The sequence below is a fragment of the Amia ocellicauda genome, chromosome 17, assembly GCF_036373705.1.
Source record: "Amia ocellicauda isolate fAmiCal2 chromosome 17, fAmiCal2.hap1, whole genome shotgun sequence".
Classification (NCBI taxonomy): domain Eukaryota; kingdom Metazoa; phylum Chordata; class Actinopteri; order Amiiformes; family Amiidae; genus Amia; species Amia ocellicauda.
Window position 1 is genome coordinate 22277380 of NC_089866.1, and position 20593 is coordinate 22297972.

The 20593-nt window shown below is 38.8% G+C and overlaps 1 protein-coding gene across 1 annotated transcript in view; it reads right to left on the minus strand.

Annotated features, from left to right (window-relative positions):
• Nucleotides 1-5217: 5217 nt before the first annotated feature.
• The window catches only part of glt1d1 (glycosyltransferase 1 domain containing 1), a 34895-nt gene continuing 19519 nt past the window's right edge, over nucleotides 5218-20593 (minus strand). Inside the window, exons 9-12 of the mRNA XM_066690169.1 lie at nucleotides 10552-10595; nucleotides 9814-9934; nucleotides 8523-8621; nucleotides 5218-6479 (exon numbers count right to left, since the gene is read on the minus strand). Of these exons, the coding sequence (XP_066546266.1) occupies nucleotides 6333-6479; nucleotides 8523-8621; nucleotides 9814-9934; nucleotides 10552-10595 (411 nt within the window). The 3' untranslated portion in view covers nucleotides 5218-6332. The remainder of the gene's footprint in view (nucleotides 6480-8522; nucleotides 8622-9813; nucleotides 9935-10551; nucleotides 10596-20593) is intronic.

Below are 20593 nucleotides of genomic sequence, written 5' to 3' on the forward strand. Positions count from 1 at the left end.
TCTCCACTACAAATAGGAAAAAGAGGCTACAATTTGCACAAGCTCACCAAAATTGGACAGTTGAAGACTGGAAAAATGTTGCCTGGTCTGATGAGTCTCCATTTCTGTTGAGACATTCAGATGGTAGAGTCAGAATTTGGCGTAAACAGAATGAGAACATGGATCCATGATGCCTTGTTACCACTGTGCAGGCTGGTGGTGGTGGTGTAATGGTGTGGGGGATGTTTTCTTGGCACACTTTAGGCCCCTTAGTGCCAATTGGGCATCGTTTAAATGCCACGGCCTACCTGAGCATTGTTTCTGACCATGTCCATCCCTTTATGACCACCATGTACCCATCCTCTGATGGCTACTTCCAGCAGGATAATGCACCATGTCACAAAGGTCGAATCATTTCAAATTGGTTTCTTGAACATGACAATGAGTTCACTGTACTAAACTGGCCCCCACAGTCACCAGATCTCAACCCAATAGAGCATCTTTGGGATGTGGTGGAATGGGAGCTTCGTGCCCTGGATGTGCATCCCACAAATCTCCATCAACTGCAAGATGCTATCCTATCAATATGGGCCAACATTTCTAAAGAATGCTTTCAGCACCTTGTTGAATCAATGCCACGTAGAATTAAGGCAGTTCTGAAGGCGAAAGGGGGTCAAACACAGTATTAGTATGGTGTTCCTAATAATCCTTTAGGTGAGTGTATATATATATATATATATATATATATATATATATATATATATATATATATATATATTATATGCTGTATATATGTAAGTTTAATTTGAACTTTAATCTTTGTTTTCTATCTGTACACTTCTATATATATATATATATATTACTACTTCTCATAGTCATTTTCAGAGATCTACCTTCGTTCACCTTCAGTATTTCTATACTAAGGGACAGTACTGTATATTGTACAAATGTAAGATATGTTTATAGAACACCATGAGCACTATAAATAAAATAAGGTTTCTGTTCAAGTCAGAGTAGACATGTTAAAGAACGATATTTGTCCTATTTTTTCCAATAAAAAGCTTATATGAAACATGGATACCACCTCATGCATTGAAAGTATGCAATGAAATGCTTTATCATTAAAACCTGTTACTGGTGTAGAATATTGTTTTGAATGAACTTGTAAATCAAGGAACGGTGCCAATTATATATACATACAACAGTATTTTGATAATAATAAGATCCTACTGAAGTAGAATGTACATAAATGTAATGTATACTATATACATGAGTGGTTTTTATTCTTTATTTTTATGCTGCTATGTTTGAACCCTTCAGAACGTCACAAACAGTATTGTTAAATGAATGCAATACAGTTGCCCTCAATGATTGGTCCATTATTTGGATTGTGGAGGTGGTGTGAGTGATTATGACTGAGGTGATTAAGATTTTGAAAGGAGACGCTGTTTGTATTGATGGATCATGAAAGTAAAGAACTGCTAATCGTGGAAACAGAGAACATATTCACATGTTTGGTCTTTTCTCTCCTTTTGTATTCTATGTGTGTGTTGGTCCTAAACAATGGCAGATCTGTAATTTGAATAACCTGACCACGTATACTAAGGAAAATCAATGCAGTAACTTTTCCCAGTCGTTTATTTTCTGGTCCTTGTAAATTACATGGTTTTATGAGTAGAAAACCTATGCATGACAAAGACATGGACTGACTTTAATTTACAATCAGCAATGTTATTTTTACATTTTCAATCACAGGAGAATGGTATTTGGGGATAAGGGTTACAGGGATCAATTCATCCTAACCATATTAATTTTGAATTCTGATGATCAACGGGTATTTTTAAGAAACTGTGACATGAATATTGTTATGAATTGGTAAGATCATAAAGCTGTCACTCACTGGTCTTTTATTTCCTCCTTAGAGGACATAAGAAAAGCTTTTGAGACACAAAATAGAATACATCTTTATTCCTGATATATTATCAGATTTAAATTTCCCATTCTGAGCGAAATTACCAAATTCTGTGTTCATAGTATTTAGTATTGCCATTGAACTATACTTATTTATCAGTAATATAGTTTCTATAGCATGCCAGTGTAAAGTTTACACACCCTGTCTTAATTCAGTTAAACTAAATGGGCAGTTCACAAATCGGTGTTTCACAATCTCTTAAAAGATAACATTGATAAATACGTGTTGTTTAATGAACAATAGTTGTTAAATTAAATGAATCACAGAACGAACAACTGTTTCAAATGAAGTGTGAATCCTTTCAACTAGGATTGTATATGTGTGTATATATAATTGATATATTTATTTTAATTGGAATCCGTTTACTTTTTATGCAGTCAGGAAAGAATTCACATTAATTTATCTCAATGACAAGATCAAAGGTTTTCCTCATTCTCCAACTTAAAATCAAAAGCTTTTCATCCTCGTTTTTGTCCTCTTAAAATATCTTGCCGTCTTCACAGGCTGCTGTATCTTCATTATCCATTAACTGGGGCTCTGGATTGGTTGCGTCTTTTGAATTCTGCTTTACGTGTTTCTGTTTCTGCTCAAGATTTAACTGCATCAGGGCTTAATCTTCTCAAGGTCGAACCCTTTTCTGCCCGTCCCGCTTAAACAAGCTGAAAATAATAATTAGGAAATACAAAATAATTTCTTTAATAGTGCTGAAGATCTAATACATTTGTGAATAATCCTTCAGCCCAGCGTCCCACTGCTCTTTTCTTTTTAATAAGTGTTCAGTGTCATGTGTTTTGTCTTGAAAAATGGCTTTGTATTCCCTGACTGTGTCCAACGCTGAGGCATGTTTGTGTTCTACTAAAACTACGGTCTGAAATATCATATAAAAAGTCCATTTTATTTGAAAAGGCTCTGGTGAAGGGCAAAATGTTGAATGATCACGTTGTGCTGTTCAGCAGCACTCTAGCTTGGTTATCTCTTTGCATGTTCTCAGGGAATTTAGTTAAAAGCACATATCCTTGCAATGAATTCATTAATGAGCCGTCCATTTGTAAAGTCTGAGGAAGCACAGTAGCTTCTCTGGAACAGTAAGGCGATGTACTATGTATAGACAATGTATAAAGCAATCCTCTTATGCATTTACAAGTTCATATACTGTTTTAAAAGCTTTAATGTGTAATAAAACTTGTGAAGCATCTTGTTAAATGTACATTCTGTGTTCTAACACACTCCCTGGGTACATTTAAGCACAGGCTACTATTTTATTTGTTTTAATGGAGTCTTTCAAACTCCATTATTTTAATCTGCTGTGTCAACATCTCAGATAGATCCCTCAGGAGATGTGTTACCGTCTTCACTTTAAAGCAACCTACCTTTATTTTTTCTTTCTCTCTGCAGTGTAAATGTGACATCGAGTGACTCGTGCTTCTATATTACAGCAGTGGGTGTGCGTGGAAAGAAAATGCCTATTGTGGGATTTTATTATTTGTTTTATTATTATTATTATAAACCATTATTTATTGGTGCATATACTACAGCTGGCTTCATTTGAAAGCTTTATTTGCATTTAAATGTTTTGGTTGGTTCAATGTATTCTACCAAGTGTTTTTTTATGTTTGTAACTTTTCTATATACCAAACTAACTCATTGAAGTAATAATTGAATGCTGTATTTAATAGTAATATATAGAGTAAAACATTCATATACACATACATACATATATATATATGTATTTAAAACATATCTCCAGTAGTATGGTACGTGCAAACTGCAATATATACAAAGTTGTCTCAGAAAATCAGCACACTTCAGTTCAATGGATAAGGACACCGTTATCTCCAACCTGCAGAGATCCGCCGGGGAGAGAAACAAGCCTTAATATTCTGTGAAAATCGGTTCATGGCTTGACCCTTGTCTCAGGGCAAGGTGACCTCAGACCAGCATGCAGAATCATTGCCGGCTGCGCAAGACGAATGGCCCCCGATGATAAATCTTTCATTGAGATAAACACATTTTGTAGCTGTGGGCAAAGTGAGCACCTCTCAGACACTGCCCTCCTGTTTGATGCATGGGGCAGCACCTGCGTGCAGTGCAGAGCAACTCAAGGCATTTCTTCTCTTTCTCTTTCCCACTCTTTGACATTTATTGGTCCTTCCAGGCAGTGAGAATACAGTAATAGAACCTAATTGAGGCTGCAGAAGAGAGGCAGTATTTTGTCTCTCATTCAACACTTATTCTATTAATTTGTGTCTTTCAGTTGATTTCAGCTTTTGCCCTGCTCGGACCTAGAAGGCTGCCTCCTCCACGAGCTACAAAACTGCAAGTGGACACAGTGCCGCGGATACCTGTCAAACTTGGTGACCAAGTGAGTCCAGACACCTTCAAGAAAAAGGAAAGGCTGATGCCAATGAACCATTAAATAGCTGATTTCCACCTGGAGGCTACAGCACGCTCCTGGCTGTAAAGCCTCATAGAAGGGAGAGGGCAGTACCAGGAAAATAATTAATCAATTATATCAATTAATCAATACAGTTCTATGGATATGACAGGATTATGTTTAGTAACAAAAGTAGGGCAATGCTTTTTACAGTATCAAAACAATTCACTGACACTATTCCTTACAATTATGGTACACTTTATAATAGGTTTGTCTATAGCAGTTAATAAGCAATATACATTGTATTAATAGATTATGAATAAAAGGTTATTTAAGTATTATGAATATAGATATTAACCACACTGAATAATAATAGGTCTGTCATATGAAATGTTGCATATATTATAGAAAGATGCGATTTAATGAACATCGGAACTGTGGCTTTGTTGTGTAATAACTATAACTGGTTATCTCAAATTATAATGGAATAAATGCATTACAAGATTGCTTCTGAGTACTTTCACATTAGCATGCTTGGAAAAACATTCACATAAATGGTTATAACTACATTAATAATACTTTTATATGTATTTATTGATTATTCATGTTTTAATGGCAATTGATATAACTATTATAACATGTCACTGAATTGTGTGTTTTTTAAAGGTTTGGTCTTAATCAGCAATAAGACATCTGGCTTTCAGAAAGCATTCTTTGTGCTTGTTCAGCAATAGCACTACATATAGCTAGTATTACTACTTGTAAGACGGATGAAAATGTTGTAATTCTTTGAGCTGGCGTCTGCAGTGCATAGGTCTTTCTGGGATACACTGCTGCTGTTTGATTTTCCTTTTCGATTCTCTCTCTCTCCAACTGCCAGAATTACAAATAATGACAGACGAAAGCTTTTAATCATCGGTCTAAATTAAACAAGTGAATCCAGAAACATCGCACTGTTTTTCTAAAGAAATCATATGGTGCATATCAAAATAAATAATAATACAACAAAAACAAACACATGACAGGTCAAATGAAAGTGAGATCATTCAGATATAAAATGAACTTGATTGAACCTGAGAGATTATCATTTAATACCACTGGTATTACAGATATTTTCTGTACTTTGCAATTCTGTTAAATACCATTTAAATAAACCCAAACATAACAGCTAACAAATCTACTTCATTACAGAAAGCATGTTGTATGAAAATACCTGTGTACCAAAAATAAATGTATATTCAGGACAAAAAACATTACCACCATGATGCTAAACTCTGTGTACACCGAGTATTAATCTAAATACCGAGTATTTATCTTAAATATAAAGTAGAAAATTACATTTCAACAATTTAAAGATACAGTTGAAATACCAGATTTTAAGCAAGCACTGCCTTAGCAGCATTTCCCGAACATATTTTTAAACTTCACAATGCCAGCCACGTGACTTTCAAAGAAAAAGAAAAAAAAAACTACGAAAGATTATGAAAAAGGGAACAAATTTTAACTTCAGTGACTTGCTTTACAATTTCACTCATCATTGCCTTTCAAATAACCGCCTGCTTGTAACCATTTTTTGTAAATCTATATACATATATTTTGTCTTCAGAATACAGCAAAAGGTTAGGTCTTGTTGCAACAGCGTTCATTCCCGGCCTAGTCAAGTGAAACACTGCATTTCCCTGAAGTGCAAAACAAAACAATCTGACTCCAGCAGCAATACAATTAACTTTCAAATCTCTGAACGGTTTAAGGTTTAATAGAAACCTGCTGTGGATAACAAAAACAACAACAACAACAACTCAAAAACATTTAAATAGTAAAATGATCCTTAAAATGTTTTTTTTTCTTTTCAGTAAAAACATCACGTACAATAGAAAACCTAACAATCTGTTGTTTTGCTGGTATTTTAATTTCCCGTTCCGGCGTGGCCCTGGTTGCTCTTGGCTCTTGTGCCTCCGTGTGGGATGGGACGAGTCCAGGTGGGTCTCTGGGAAGCTGCGCCGGGTGTCAGTGTAGGTGTTGGAGCAGCTGGTGGTAGGTGAGTCTCTCCCTACCTTTACAGTGCAGCTCCTTCACGTACCTCCTCCCGTTTGACACCAGCTTCTCACGCAATGCTGGATTGACCAGCAATCTCTTGGACAGTTCGACAAACTCCTGACAAAATGACACACGGGGAAACTGATGCATAATACTAACTGAACAATGAACAATAAAGCAACAAACGTACCTTCTTCTCGCATGAAAGAGCATTTACTTGCCATCCACTGTAGGGAGTGAACTGATTTGATCCAAACTGTGATAAACATATGTCTATATTTAAAACAAGTAAAGTGGTAGGTTTGATTATATTGTGAGAAGTACATTTTTTCCCCCCAAAATGCATTTCCTGTGCCAGTGCTTGAATTCAGTACCTGAAAGTCTCCCTTTATATGTTGCTGCCTTTTTGCTTTGGTTGACACTAAAGCACCTGAGGAAATGCTCTGCTTTTCACTGACACTTGTTGCTGACACAATGATTAATGGATGAAAGAAACACCTGTGCCCTCTGCCTTGACAGAAATGTCTTCAAGGCATCATCACTAACCTCTTCTTCCACTGCAGCCACTTCTCAAAATTACCGATTCAAATCAAACACAGACCTGCTGTTATTAAATTGCTGATCTCAACAAACTGTCAGTGTTTGAATATATATGCTGTATATACATATTTAAATAAGTATAGCACTTCCAAACGAGCAAGGAAAGTGCATTGAGATTGTGATCAGCACTGCTCAGGGCTGGCTGAGATTTGGCTTTGACTGGACCGGTCTCGCTCTCTACAGGGTGCACTGAACAGAGAGCTCGGGGAAATCAATTAAACCTGCAAGCCCGACTGACTGGAAAAGTCCAATACAAAGGATGCCTCCAGTCACTTCCCATGCTTTCAACTCCCCGTGTTGGAAACTATCCGATGGCCAAAAAAATGTGATTATGTCTGAGAATCACTTGATTGCTTTTAAATATCACATTATGGATAGAGAACATTGTAAATCTATGAGCGTGTGTGCACCTCGGGGTCCATAAAACCATGACAGCATACGATGGTCTATTAATATGGAGTATGACTGTGATTGAGTGCTAACATACAGTGCATTCGATATCTCCGAGAGGTACTCTCAAACACAGAGCAGCCTAGACCATTGTAAAAGCTTGCTAATGGTGTTGTCATTGTTTGCGTGTTTGTTCTTTGGGAGCTGTAGAACATGTGAGCTCAGGAATGGTTAACATGTGTGGATTGCCAGTTAAAATGCTTGCTCTTAATCTATCAAGCAAAAAAAAAAAAAAGCCCAGGATTGCTAGTTGTTAAAGCATTATTTTTGCACAGGAAATCAGTCTCGAATCGGAAATCAGCAAGCCAGTGTGAGTGAAATGACGTCCTCCTATGTGCCAAAGGGATATTTGGTTTTGGGCTTAGCACTGCTTAATACACAACAGCCTGAGCTGACACACCTCAGATCTCATGTCTAACGTGCCCTCTGACGTCAGCCCCCTCAGCCAGCGTGCGATCCCTGTTATCTTTTAGTTCACTGGAGCTGGTATTCATACGGTTGATTCACACCTCCGTGACTCCTGGCCACTGCAAATCGCATGGCATCGCATATAGCCCGGCAGTTGTGTCTCTGAATTAGTCTTGAGGTTGTGAGTCAGTCTTGTAAGAATGGATTATAATTGATCAACAGGGGGAAACTTCACTGAGCCAGGATTTTGTTACCTAGGCTTAATCCATTGATTCATGTATAGTTTGTAACAGGAATGTACACATGATTCATGTTTTGTAGGGAAACTGGTGTTTTCCCACTCTGTAGCATTTTGCTCTTGAAGTGAGGAAAAGAAAAAGAAACTCTCTCCACACCATTGCAACTGATTTGTCTTGAAAGCTTCAGCTGTGTAATAGATTAGGTTTGGGGTCTGGGGGCTGCAATTTGAATGTCTGTTTCTTTTCTCATTTGTGGACTAGGCTGTCCATCAGGTATCAAGCTATCAGAGCTGTACAGATAGACCACTTTGGATACCAGAGCAGCAACATGAGAGCAGAAAACAAGCAAGACTGAAGACAGCTGACAACACTTGTTTTGCCTGACTTCAGTCCACATTAAGGCAGCAAGGAAACTAGCACAACTAGTCTTGTGCCCAAATGAAACAGTCAATTTGCTTTTTACCTGTGGGTTTGAAAAGAGCAGTCCCGTGTCTTCGTGTTTAACGATTTCCGCGTTCCCTGGGATGTCCCTCGCCACGACCGGCAGCTCCAAGTCCATCGCCTGGGACATGAGAGACCACATCCATTAGGAAATTGTGCTTCATTCTTTTACACCAGTTTTATTTACAAATCAAGGCAAATCAAACTGCTTGCAGGCGTACAGAGATCATCTGAGCTTTGATTGATTAAATTCAGCGGTAATTCTTTTTTGAAATGTAATATATAAGGCAGTTAATTGTACCTATCAGATAAGAAACTAAACATCAGGATGAAAAGGAAAAAAAAAAAGCTCATCTGTGTTCTAAACCATGCGAGGATTGTGATAATCCTCTATGTTTAAAACAGATTAACAGGATTATGGTCATGCTTTGTGATAAGGTTACAAAGAAATTATACTGTATTGTTAATTCGGGTTTAATGAGGATGAAATGGCTGTAGACAATACGTTTTGACAGACATGCCTTTCATTTCAACTCCAAATGAGATGAAATACAAGAGTGGCAGCCCGCGCCAGAGAGGAGTACTACTTAGCAGGAGAAAAACGACTGTCCCGAAACAGTTACTGAATAGCAAAGTACATGGTATCGGATTTAAAAATGGCAACAACAAAAAAATATATATATTCTGGTCATAGAATAAATTAAAATTTCAAACCGCGGATTCGAATCGGAGTACTTGATGGCATGGCTCCCAATTGGCAGAAGCCACTGGAAGGCCACCATTAAACACAGTATCTGGAATACTGTGTGCAGTTCTGGGCTCCACACGTCAAGAAAGATATCGCTGCTCTAGAGGCAGTTCAGAGGAGAGCAACCAGACTTATTCCAGGTCTGAAGGGAATGTCCTACTGAGAGACTGGGGAACTGAACCTTTTCACCCTGGAACAGAGGAGACTACGTGCGGACTTGATCCAAGTCTTCAAAATCATGAAGGGCATCGACCATATCAAACCAGAGGAGCTTTTCCAGATCAGCAGGGACACACGCACCCGGGGACACAAATGGAAATTGGGCTTCAAGGCATTCAAGACAGAAAACAGGAGACACTTCTTCACACAGGCGTCACAATCTGAACAAACTCCCCAGCGATGTGGCTGAAGAGAAAATTTGGGAACATTCAAAAACAGACTGGATAGGATCCATGGAGCACTTATTAATGGACACCAAACGAGCACAATGGGTCGAATGGCCTCCTCTCGTTTGGAAACTTTCTTATGTTTTTAAAGATCAAGCTTTTCGCAACTAAGATTTTACCTCCAGAATGGCGGCTGACATCCCTTCAGAGACAGAACTGTTGACCAAGGCGAAGGATCTCCTCATGGCTGCATGGAGCTCCTGCTGTCTTCTCTCAGAAGCCAGGAATACTCCTTTTGCTCTGAAACGACAAAGCCACAACTCAGGATGCAGTTCCCCCTCTTACTTCTACACGCAACTGACACACACAGCTGCAAACACGCAGGCATAATTTATATTATCAGTTCAGTGTCTGTGAGTGAAATCCTGACTGAGCCGCTGCAGATGGACTATTAATTCAATTAATATATATCAAGAGTTCAAACATAGTCAGTATAGTTCGCATTTGTGAAACGTGGATTACTGCAGGTGTTTCGATTAGTTTGAGTTTTAGCAGCCTTTTCTCAATAAGATTCTTGCTGCATCATCACACATCAAATTCTAATATGAACATGACTACAGCTTTCTGGGTTGGTAGAGTGTCACAAATTCAAATCTGTCTTCAGTGACTCGGAACAAAATGAAAGGGAATGTTTTTGTTATTCTGATATCATTTTATAGCAAACCAATATAAAGCAGAAATTCCTGTCCTGCTTGATAAGGTATACCTGGAGAGAAAACACACAACAGTACTACATCCTTAAATTATTTTCAGTTAGCCAAAAGAAAAAGTGCAAGTTTAGACCCAGTGCAACATTTATTTTTATTTTTATCTGGAATAGAGAACTGTCATAAATGATAAAAACTGAAATGATTTACCTTTTAACATTCGCTTCCACTACTCCTGTAAACAGAGGATCGATCTGAAACAAGATAAGGTCACTTTTAATAACATTTCTGCGTACGTCCTTATTGATCCGTCTTGTTTACAATATGGATGAATTCACTTTTCTCTCGTCGGATGATGCGGCTCGCAAGTATAAGATAATCAAATAAATACAGTTTAGTCTTAAAGGTGCAAGCTCTAAAGGTTGAGAAGGATATTTTACTGGTTGCCCGACCCACAGCTTGTCCCTAAAAGATTATACATCTGCATTAAGCGCAAGAAAAACTCTCTCCTATCTCATGATATCTTACACTATTAACTACTGACCTGGAGAGGAGGCAATCCACTGGGCTTTGGACATCCAGAATCATCTGTGAGTTTAAGAGCCTCAGATCTGACTTTCAGTTTTCCCTACATACTGTATTTTAGCTCACAGATTCCACCCCCAGTAAGCGCAAGGTGTCTGTTAATTAATTGGAAAGTAGCCGTGCCTTTAAAGTGGTTGCAGCCTCCTGACCTTGTTGAAATAGGACAGAAAAGACTGGCATGCAAGATACAATCATCGATAGTGTGACTCTAACCTTTTCAAATTTTAGAAATTGCATGACATCCCCTATGAATATGAGGGTGGAGTGGTGTGATTTCTGTTGAGCAGGATCACATGTCTGACCGACATGGATAAGAAGAAAAAAAGTGAGGTTTATATGACCTATGCATCAAAAAAGAGGGGAAAACAGAAACGTGGACCACTAAAAGAGACTGCCAATGTGGAGAGCTTACAGCTACCCATTTTTTTTTTAACTATATATATGAAAATGGGATACATTTGGAATAAACACACACTACTGAAAGGAAATCTACACATTTGCTTGAAGAGAAAAGTATTTGATCAGCGCATACTATCAGTGCCCATTTATGGCTCTGAAACCTGGACACAAAACGCAAAAAGGATACAGGAACTGGAAATGACACAAAGCAGCATGTAGAGATGCATGCTGGGGATAACAATAAGAGACAGACAAACAAATACATGGATCCAAGAAGAAACAACCATGTGTGTGACATTATTGAAAGAGTGAAAATGTTAAAATGGCTCAGGGCCGGACAGATTGCAAGAAGAACAGATCAAAGATGGTCCAAAGAAGTTATCGAATAGATCATGAAAAAAGACCTAGAAGATGACGAGATAATAGACAGGAAGATGAAATAAGATTTGCTGGTGTAACTTGGAAAAGAGATACACATCAAAAGAAGAATTATCTTGGGGAGGCCTTAATTCAGCAGTGGATCTATAAAGGCTGCTGCTGCTGTGCTGACGATATACATTACAAATCCTTCTGTGTTAATTCTTCCTGAAAATGGTTGGCTGGATTTGCTTCTGTTGACCATTTTGCTTGGTTTATGCATGTTCACTATATTTGTCATCCTCTTTACACAAATGCAGTATTTAATGAAAGTGATCAGTCAGAAATCAACTAATCGAATTGCCAAACCTCTTGTTAATGTAGCTGTACCTGAAAGGAAATGTAACCTACATTTGTTTCTACATTCTTCAGAGTTTCTCTCTTTATGGAAAATAGCATCACCTCAGGCAAACCAATTAATAATGCTGGATAATAAAATATATATATATATTAGGAAAATAATATAGTACTTTTATATTACTTAATTTATCTCAGCTTCTAATTTTGCTTTGTAGCTGTCCACCTGTCATGTTTTATAGCTCGCCTGGTTTCTCTTTGGTGTGAACATTAATTTAATAAGACTGTGGAGGACAAGTCTACAGTTTGTGATATATTGTGACACTTAAGTATCACGAGCAAATTCTGATGATTACATTTCTGAATTCTGGTCTGATCCCTCCTCTGTCACACAGATATTACTATAACCAAGGAAATGACTTAATCTCAGCATTCATTTAGAAACTGACCATCAGCAGAAAAATACGCATAACAATTGTTTGACAGTTGTCTCCTTTCTTTTGTTACCAGATAACAAATTCAGTGTGCAGATTCAATCAGAAGCTTCTAGCAAAGAGAGGTGCACTGTCACAGAAAGGGGAGACTCCTGCAGGTGAAATGGTGAAGTGGCACAGACTCTGGATGGGAAATGAAGCCCCAGCAGGCAGCAGCTGAGACAGATGTTTATTATCCTTGATAACCAACTATGTATTAAGGCAACACGATTTTGAATTATTATTAACATGTGTAATAGTATATATGGAACTGACTTCTGAGTATTTCCCCACCCCAAAACTACGATCTGAGATTCACATTTTCTCATTCGAATTTCTTCCAATTATATCACTATGTTAAATCATATTTGACTAGTCATTATATTACATTATCTGCTTTGGATGACTAATATTATGTGTACTAGCTCAGCTCTACTTTTGCAACTGTAACTAATTAATTTACCTATTGTGAAAAATACCGCAGTAGCAGTGCCTGGGATTTCAATCCTGTTTGATTCAATGCCCTCCCCTGCCATTGGGCTTAATGACAACTCTTTGGCCCAGGGGTCCTGATTCAGCAGAATACGGTTTTTAAACTGGCAGACATAATTATAGGATCTCTTAGGCAATCTTATGGTACTAATAAAACACCGAAATCGAATCAGCATAAATTCATATTACGCGTCAAGTAGAACAGCTGGAGATTTTACTTTAAAGAAATATCGCTATGAGGTAATGTTTGTTCTGATAACAGTTTCTGCAAAGGGGAAAAGCTGACAGTGTACTGAGGCTATATTTAGTCATCATGAGGTAAAAAGATTTGACGAAGGACTGCTCACAAAGATCACTCGACCTCCAGGCCTCCATAAGCGCACAGTGGGGGTCATATTTCATTGACAGCCCAGAGATAAGGACATTATCTGTTGGACTATCACATGAGACCTATTAAGAGAGGTCACACAGTTCAGATGGCCTCATGTTATTTCTTAAGATACACAAAGCTTTTGAAAGAGAGATGGCACAGGGAGGAAGAAGGAACAGAGCAGAGGACACTGGGTGAAGAAATGAGGCAGGATTTTAATGAGTTTTTAAAGGAGGTGGGACAAAGCAGGAACACAGCAGGTCTCTGGGAATCGTGGACAGTAAGAAGACTTCATACAGAATAAGTGTACATATTGCTTTGTCATGCGTTTTTCTTTGAAAGGAAGGTAAAGATGTGTCCTGTGTTGTGTAACAAAGTCATTATTAATTATTCATCATTAATACATCAGATTACTCAATTATCTTTAGTTCATCTCAGTGCAATTTATTATTCAATGTTTTAAATATGCTTCGTGCTTTATGCTCAATTGCTCAAAAGAAAAGAAAAGCCTTTAGCACTCCAAAATTAAAAATAGTACATTAGTACAAAAACAAGCAATCCGCCAACGTTTCGGCTAGATAGCCTTCATCAGGACGTACTGAAATGGAGACCATACAACTAAAATACCAAGTGACAGGTGAGTTCAATTAGTCACAGGCATAAAATGAATTAACAATAATGAATGCATGGAGTCAGTAAAGAATAAATTACTGAGAAACTGTTGAATAAAGGTGACAGTTATAGTGTTTAAGAACAAGAGAATACACAATCATTATTTCAGCCAACATAAAAGAGACTATTGAGGTTCTTGAACATAACTATACTAAATATAGCTAACCATAAAGCAGTAGGGATGTCAATTGTAATTAAGGACCCCGCAGTTAATCATAATCAGCTTCGAGACCACGCATGGCAATGCCACAACAACCAATAATTGGCAACTGAAGCATCACCACACACAGCAATCAACTACAGATCCCTGCCGCAGACGCACCTCCCACACCGAGCCGATGTATTAATCTACTCTGCCCATACACCAATATCAGTCATCTAAAAAATGGAATTTAATACAGTTTTAGGAATCAAAGTAAAATCCAGATATTGTTGGACAATTGCATGGAAGACTAGTCTATAAGAAGGGTCCAAATCAATATTCATCGCTTTCAGAAACAGAGTTCTGAAATTATGTATCCAAAAAGCTTCTCTTTAAAGAAGAAGGAAATCCAAGTCCCCAGAATTCCTAGATAGTTTTATCTGTTCAATACCAAAGTATCTAAGGGACGCTCAATAAAAGGCTCAATGTAAGCTGTGCCAGACAAAATTGATATATCATTATCACTGAGGAACCTATCCGGGATCAGTTGACCAACGTAAGTTTAAATTATTATGCATTATTTATTATATACTTATTTATTATTATCATCATCATCATCATTATTATATCATAGGACTCAAGTTTTCAAAACGTCAATACGTGGCATTTTTAACATGAAAGCCAGCAGCCCTAGCGGGGGTACGCGGAGTTGTTCTATCGGCTGTATTTTTAATGAGTCGCCTAGCAATGACGTTACCGACAAGTATAAAAGCAACGCCAGCGTCGCTCATGGGTCGGCTAGGGAAGCAAAACTGACCTGCAAGAAAGAAAACTGAATTTTGCAGATCATACAATCGTGCTTTGAAAAAGTCGAGTGACGCTCCTGGTTCACCGGTACCGGAAATAGGCGATGTTAAGAGTCACCATCAAGGACGAAGATACTGTCAGAGCGGAAATGGCTGAGAGGGAGAAGTGGTCCGTCCTCCACCCACATGGGTCATTCCACAGCGTGGATCGTCTTCAATGTCATTGCCGACTGCATCTTCATCTTGGACCTAGCTTTGAATTTCCGGACCGGCTACACCAATGAAGAGGACGTCGTAGTTCTGGGTCTGAGGCTCATCCGCAATCGTTACCTTAAGTCATGGTTCATCATGGATTTACTCGCAGTGACAGCCGTGAACTATTGCTTTCTGATAAGCAGAGCTGTGGGGGCCCTCGGACCTTCCGCAGCCGGATACAGCGGCGTGCGCATAGTGCGCATGATGAAGATGATGCAGCTGCTCGCCTTGTTGCGCTTATTCCGCCTGTCTCGGCTGCTGCGCTACGCCCGCTACTGGGAGGAAACGCACAGCTGGGACGTCGGCGGGATCGACGTGGTCCTGCGCTCCGTCTTCGCCCTGCTGCTCATCTTCGTTATCTGCCACTGGAATGCCTGTTTCCGGTTCCTGGCCGCGGATCTGATGGGATTCGAGGGCAACACCTGGGTGGCTCTGGATGGCTTAAATCGACCAGCCGATCAGCCCGCAATACACGAAGGCGATGTTTCGGGCCCCGTGCCACATCATGACTCTGGATTATGGGTCAACTGGGATCCCAAAAGTGACTGCTGAGATCTGGGTGATTATAGTGAGCATGCTGGTGAGGTCCGTTATCTATGCGTTAATTCTGGCTAAAATGATCGCGCTGTCCACAGAATCCGGGTATTTGACTGTGAAGTGGTTTGATGAAGACGCGGTACTGAGGGATCTCTTTGAGCTGCTCAGACAGGCTGTCATCGCCCACAACTGCAAGACTCTGGTCAAGTGTCTGGCGTGGCCTTCTTTCAAGAGGCAGACCCACTCTTCATCTCAGCGCTGCTGGCAGAGCTGGAGTTTGAAATGTAACAGTTTGAAATGTAAGACATGATCATGTGGAAGGGCGCCATTGGACAGTGCGCGTATTTCATCGAGAGAGGAGCAGTGCTGGTGGAGGCTACGGACTTCAGGCACACGTTGACCGATGGCGCTTTGTTTGGAGAGCTGTGCCTGGCTAACGCCCTGCCACCTGTAGCCTGTGTGTCCGCGGCTATAGGAACGTCCTCGCCATGTTCCCAGAACTCAGCACGAGGATCCAGCACGCCGTGACAGACCGTCTCAAGACCCTGCAGGATGTGGGCAGCTTTTAATTTGTATATTAATTAATTTGTGTTCTCCCAGCTGGAAGGTGCTAATGGGGAGGTTTGGGTAGAGAATACACCTGAATCAAGTTAGGGATTGATGGGGGATTAAAAGGGGAGCGAAGACACGGCATGAGCAGCATGAGAGTGGAGAGACAGTACAGAGCCGCAGAAGAAGCAGGAGAGGCACAGCGATTTTAAATGGACTGGGGCAGGATGAGACCGGTATGGGGGGGTTGGAGTTTCCCTCTTTCAAACGTGCTTGCAGGACTGGTCTGGAATATTAAAGGGACTGGTCTGCGCAGTCCTGTGTCTCTCGATCGAGAAATTGACCTCCGTCACACTGGACAAAGCCCATTTGTGCAATTCCACGATAACATGACCCTGGCCTTAAAAAAATGCCTTTCTAAGAGGTATATATTTGTGCATGCTGTATTACTTTGGTTCACTTTATGTATTTTCATTACAGCCATTTAAAGTAACTGTTGAAATAAACAGTTGTAGTATTATCAAATCAACATTTTAATGATAAAAGGGAACTCCTTTGCACCAGTGCAAAATAATGGTGTGTATTTCGTGGCCATTAAGATTTTCTTGGTAACGTCTTAACAAAAGTTGTATAGGTACTACGTTATATTTTCAAACTTTCTCTTTGAAGGGTAAAAAACTTGTACGCTTTATTAATAAAAAATGCCCAAATTAGCATTGGACGTGGCTGTTATGGTCGTGACAATAATGTCCTCAAGTAATACTGATGAGAAGTAATAGCAAATAATGTCTTATGATTTAAAAGCAAAATACATATTAAAATCACTGATAGTAGCACATTTTCATATCATACTTGATATATTTACATCACACCACAAAATCTCGCCGGTCAGTTTAATAGGGGTTTTATTATTTTAAATCTCATCTGCTTAAATAAATTCCACGGATTGATGTTTTGAAATGTATATGTGCATATATATCACAGTTTTTTGTGTGGTTTCTTTATTCCCTCTCATCTCTCTGCAATTCCTATGTTTAGACACGATAGAGGAAAACCTCCCCACTAAACTCTTTGGAGGAATCGATCACAATTGATCGGCTCTTTCCCTGTGGGCCCCTGAGAAGCTCTGGCTCCTTACGCTTCAGGTTCTCAGACAGCTGCAGTGCTTGCTCTTAGGAGATGGTTCACAATGTATTACAGCTGAATGTAAAAGACTCTTAGAGAGAGAGAGAGTAACACTAACACACAAATTAAGAAATGAAAAAACACAAAACAACTTCTAATTTGATGATGAGGCTTCGTTCACAAATAACTGAGCATCTGATGAAGTTGGGAGTGCACAACAGTTTTTACATTGAATACTTTGATTTTTTGTTAGTTATTGTACATTTTATTCAATTACCAGATTGTTTTATTTTTCTTTTACCTTTCCGCATATTACCTCCAATTGACAACCAAACCTTTTGGTTTTATTTTGCATTTTTTCTTCTGTGAGAATAAAACATCTATTTATAGAAAACTATGAATGCCCAATTGCTGTTCTGTAAATTCAAAATGAGAGTCCCCCCCGACTCCCCCATGTTATGGCGAGTGGTACAATTTTTAGTTTTTTCTAGATTGCACAGTATGCATTTCTATTTTGGAAAATGTCTACTTCTTGTGCTACATTAAAATCAATATGGCATTTAGGTTATCTGCTACAAGATACTGAAAATCTGTAACAACAACAGCCATAACAATACGATCATTGAACAGGGAAAATAAGTATGAGTTGCTTAAAGTAAGATTACACCAAACACAGAAATAAGAGTTTTGCTTCCGATTGACCCGTTCTTGCTGTATCATTCAGCACCAACACCAAAGCACAGCTCCAGAGCAAAACCGCAGAACAACACACAGCATTCTTCCCATGAGACATCTGAAGAGCAATGTGATAAACTCCCATAAAGTTATAATGGGGCTGTGATGAGGTGGGGGTAATTAAGGAATATAAGGCAAAACAAACACAAACGTTGTATGTACTGTCATGGACTGTGATTGTTTCTATTCTCCAATAAAAATACAGGGAAATAATAATAATGCTACAAACTGCCAAGGTGGATCTAAAAGGAATAATCGTATATATGTTTTACAGCCTGGAATTATCTGTTTGTAGCTCATAATTCCCCTAACAAATTATTTGAAGAAAAAAAAAAAAAATCTGTCTGTAGTATGATTCTAATGACGTTATAATCTTTAACATTAACCGTACAATGCTTTGGGTCATGCCTCTGATCGTACATTTCACAATGTTTTTCTTTTTTTATATATATAAAAGCCTCTTAATACATGTCCTGTTGACAGGTATCAGAGATTGGGGTCATTTCCCAATCTGATTAATTGCTGGGAGGGATTTACATGCATTAACTGGCCCGCTGCACAGTACTTGCATGCTGATTTGGGTCAAAGATACAGCCAGCTTTACTGAGCTTTTGTTTGTTTTGTTTGTGTGTTTACCTATTTTCCCATTCGGACTTGAGTGATATCTAATTTAATTGCTTATTACTTAATATGGATTAAATAAACTAATTTCAGCATTTAAAAAAATGGGAAAGATAAATAATAATTGCATTCAAGAACATTAAGTTAGTGTGACGATTACCTACTGTTGTTACCTCTAAGTATTATATTTTGAGATTGAAGTTTTTAATACTATTATTTTTCCACAGTTAGGCATTAAAGTATTGCAGCATAAGTCACAATCCTTTAACCTATGATGCAGTACACACACAAAAAAATTGTTTTAACTAACTCACCTGAAATGTTCTCAATGTCAACAATGAAAGAAACAAATGCAGTCAGTCCGAAAAATTAAAATCAATAAAAAAACTATGGAACTTGAAATAACAAAAAGCCAATTGAAGTCAGACATGAAAGTGTGGATTTGAACTGAATCGCTCACAAACAATCCCTGACGGGTTCAGGCAGGGACTCGCACTACTGGAGCGTAATGACTGGAAACCCTGTCTAAAATATTTCAAACTCTCACCCAAAGGAAACTTTACCAAAATCAATATGCAAGGTAGAAACAGAAATTCAATTAACTCCCTGCAAAGCATGTTATTTTTGTTATTACTCGAGATGCAATTATGAATTTAATTGTATTTTCTGAATTAGATTGACACTGGTGCGAAGCTGAACAAATGGCATTAGATGCAAACATCAGATTGCCAATGTCAGGAATTACAGGAAGCACATTGGTACAGCAGGTGTATTGCTAAAGATGTAAAAGACCATGCAAATTCATTAATTTACTGTCCGATGTCACTGCTCAGTGCAGAAACTAAATTTAATTGACAGCCTGAATAAAGTAGTCCTTGTACAAGTTTATAGAATTCAAACAGCGTATTAGCAGAACAGAACTATGATTTAAGGAATTCTTTGAGATATTAATGTACTACTTATCTTTCAGGACTAAAGAGCTCGGCTAATTGTGAGCTACCCCAGCTACTGGGATTCACAGTAATATATACACTCACCTAAAGGATTATTAGGAACACCTGTTCAATTTCTCATTAATGCAATTATCTAACCAACCAATCACATGGCAGTTGCTTCAATGCATTTAGGGGTGTGGTCCTGGTCAAGACAATCTCCTGAACTCCAAACTGAATGTCTGAATGGGAAAGAAAGGTGATTTAAGCAATTTTGAGCGTGGCATGGTTGTTGGTGCCAGACGGGCCGGTCTGAGTATTTCACAATCTGCTCAGTTACTGGGATTTTCACGCACAACCATTTCTAGGGTTTACAAAGAATGGTGTGAAAAGGGAAAAACATCCAGTATGCGGCAGTCCTGTGGGCGAAAATGCCTTGTTGATGCTAGAGGTCAGAGGAGAATGGGCCGACTGATTCAAGCTGATAGAAGAGCAACTTTGACTGAAATAACCACTCGTTACAACCGAGGTATGCAGCAAAGCATTTGTGAAGCCACAACACGTACAACCTTGAGGCGGATGGGCTACAACAGCAGAAGACCCCACCGGGTACCACTCATCTCCACTACAAATAGGAAAAAGAGGCTACAATTTGCACAAGCTCACCAAAATTGGACAGTTGAAGACTGGAAAAATGTTGCCTGGTCTGATGAGTCTCGATTTCTGTTGAGACATTCAGATGGTAGAGTCAGAATTTGGCGTAAACAGAATGAGAACATGGATCCATCATGCCTTGTTACCAGTGTGCAGGCTGGTGGTGGTGGTGTAATGGTGTGGGGGATGTT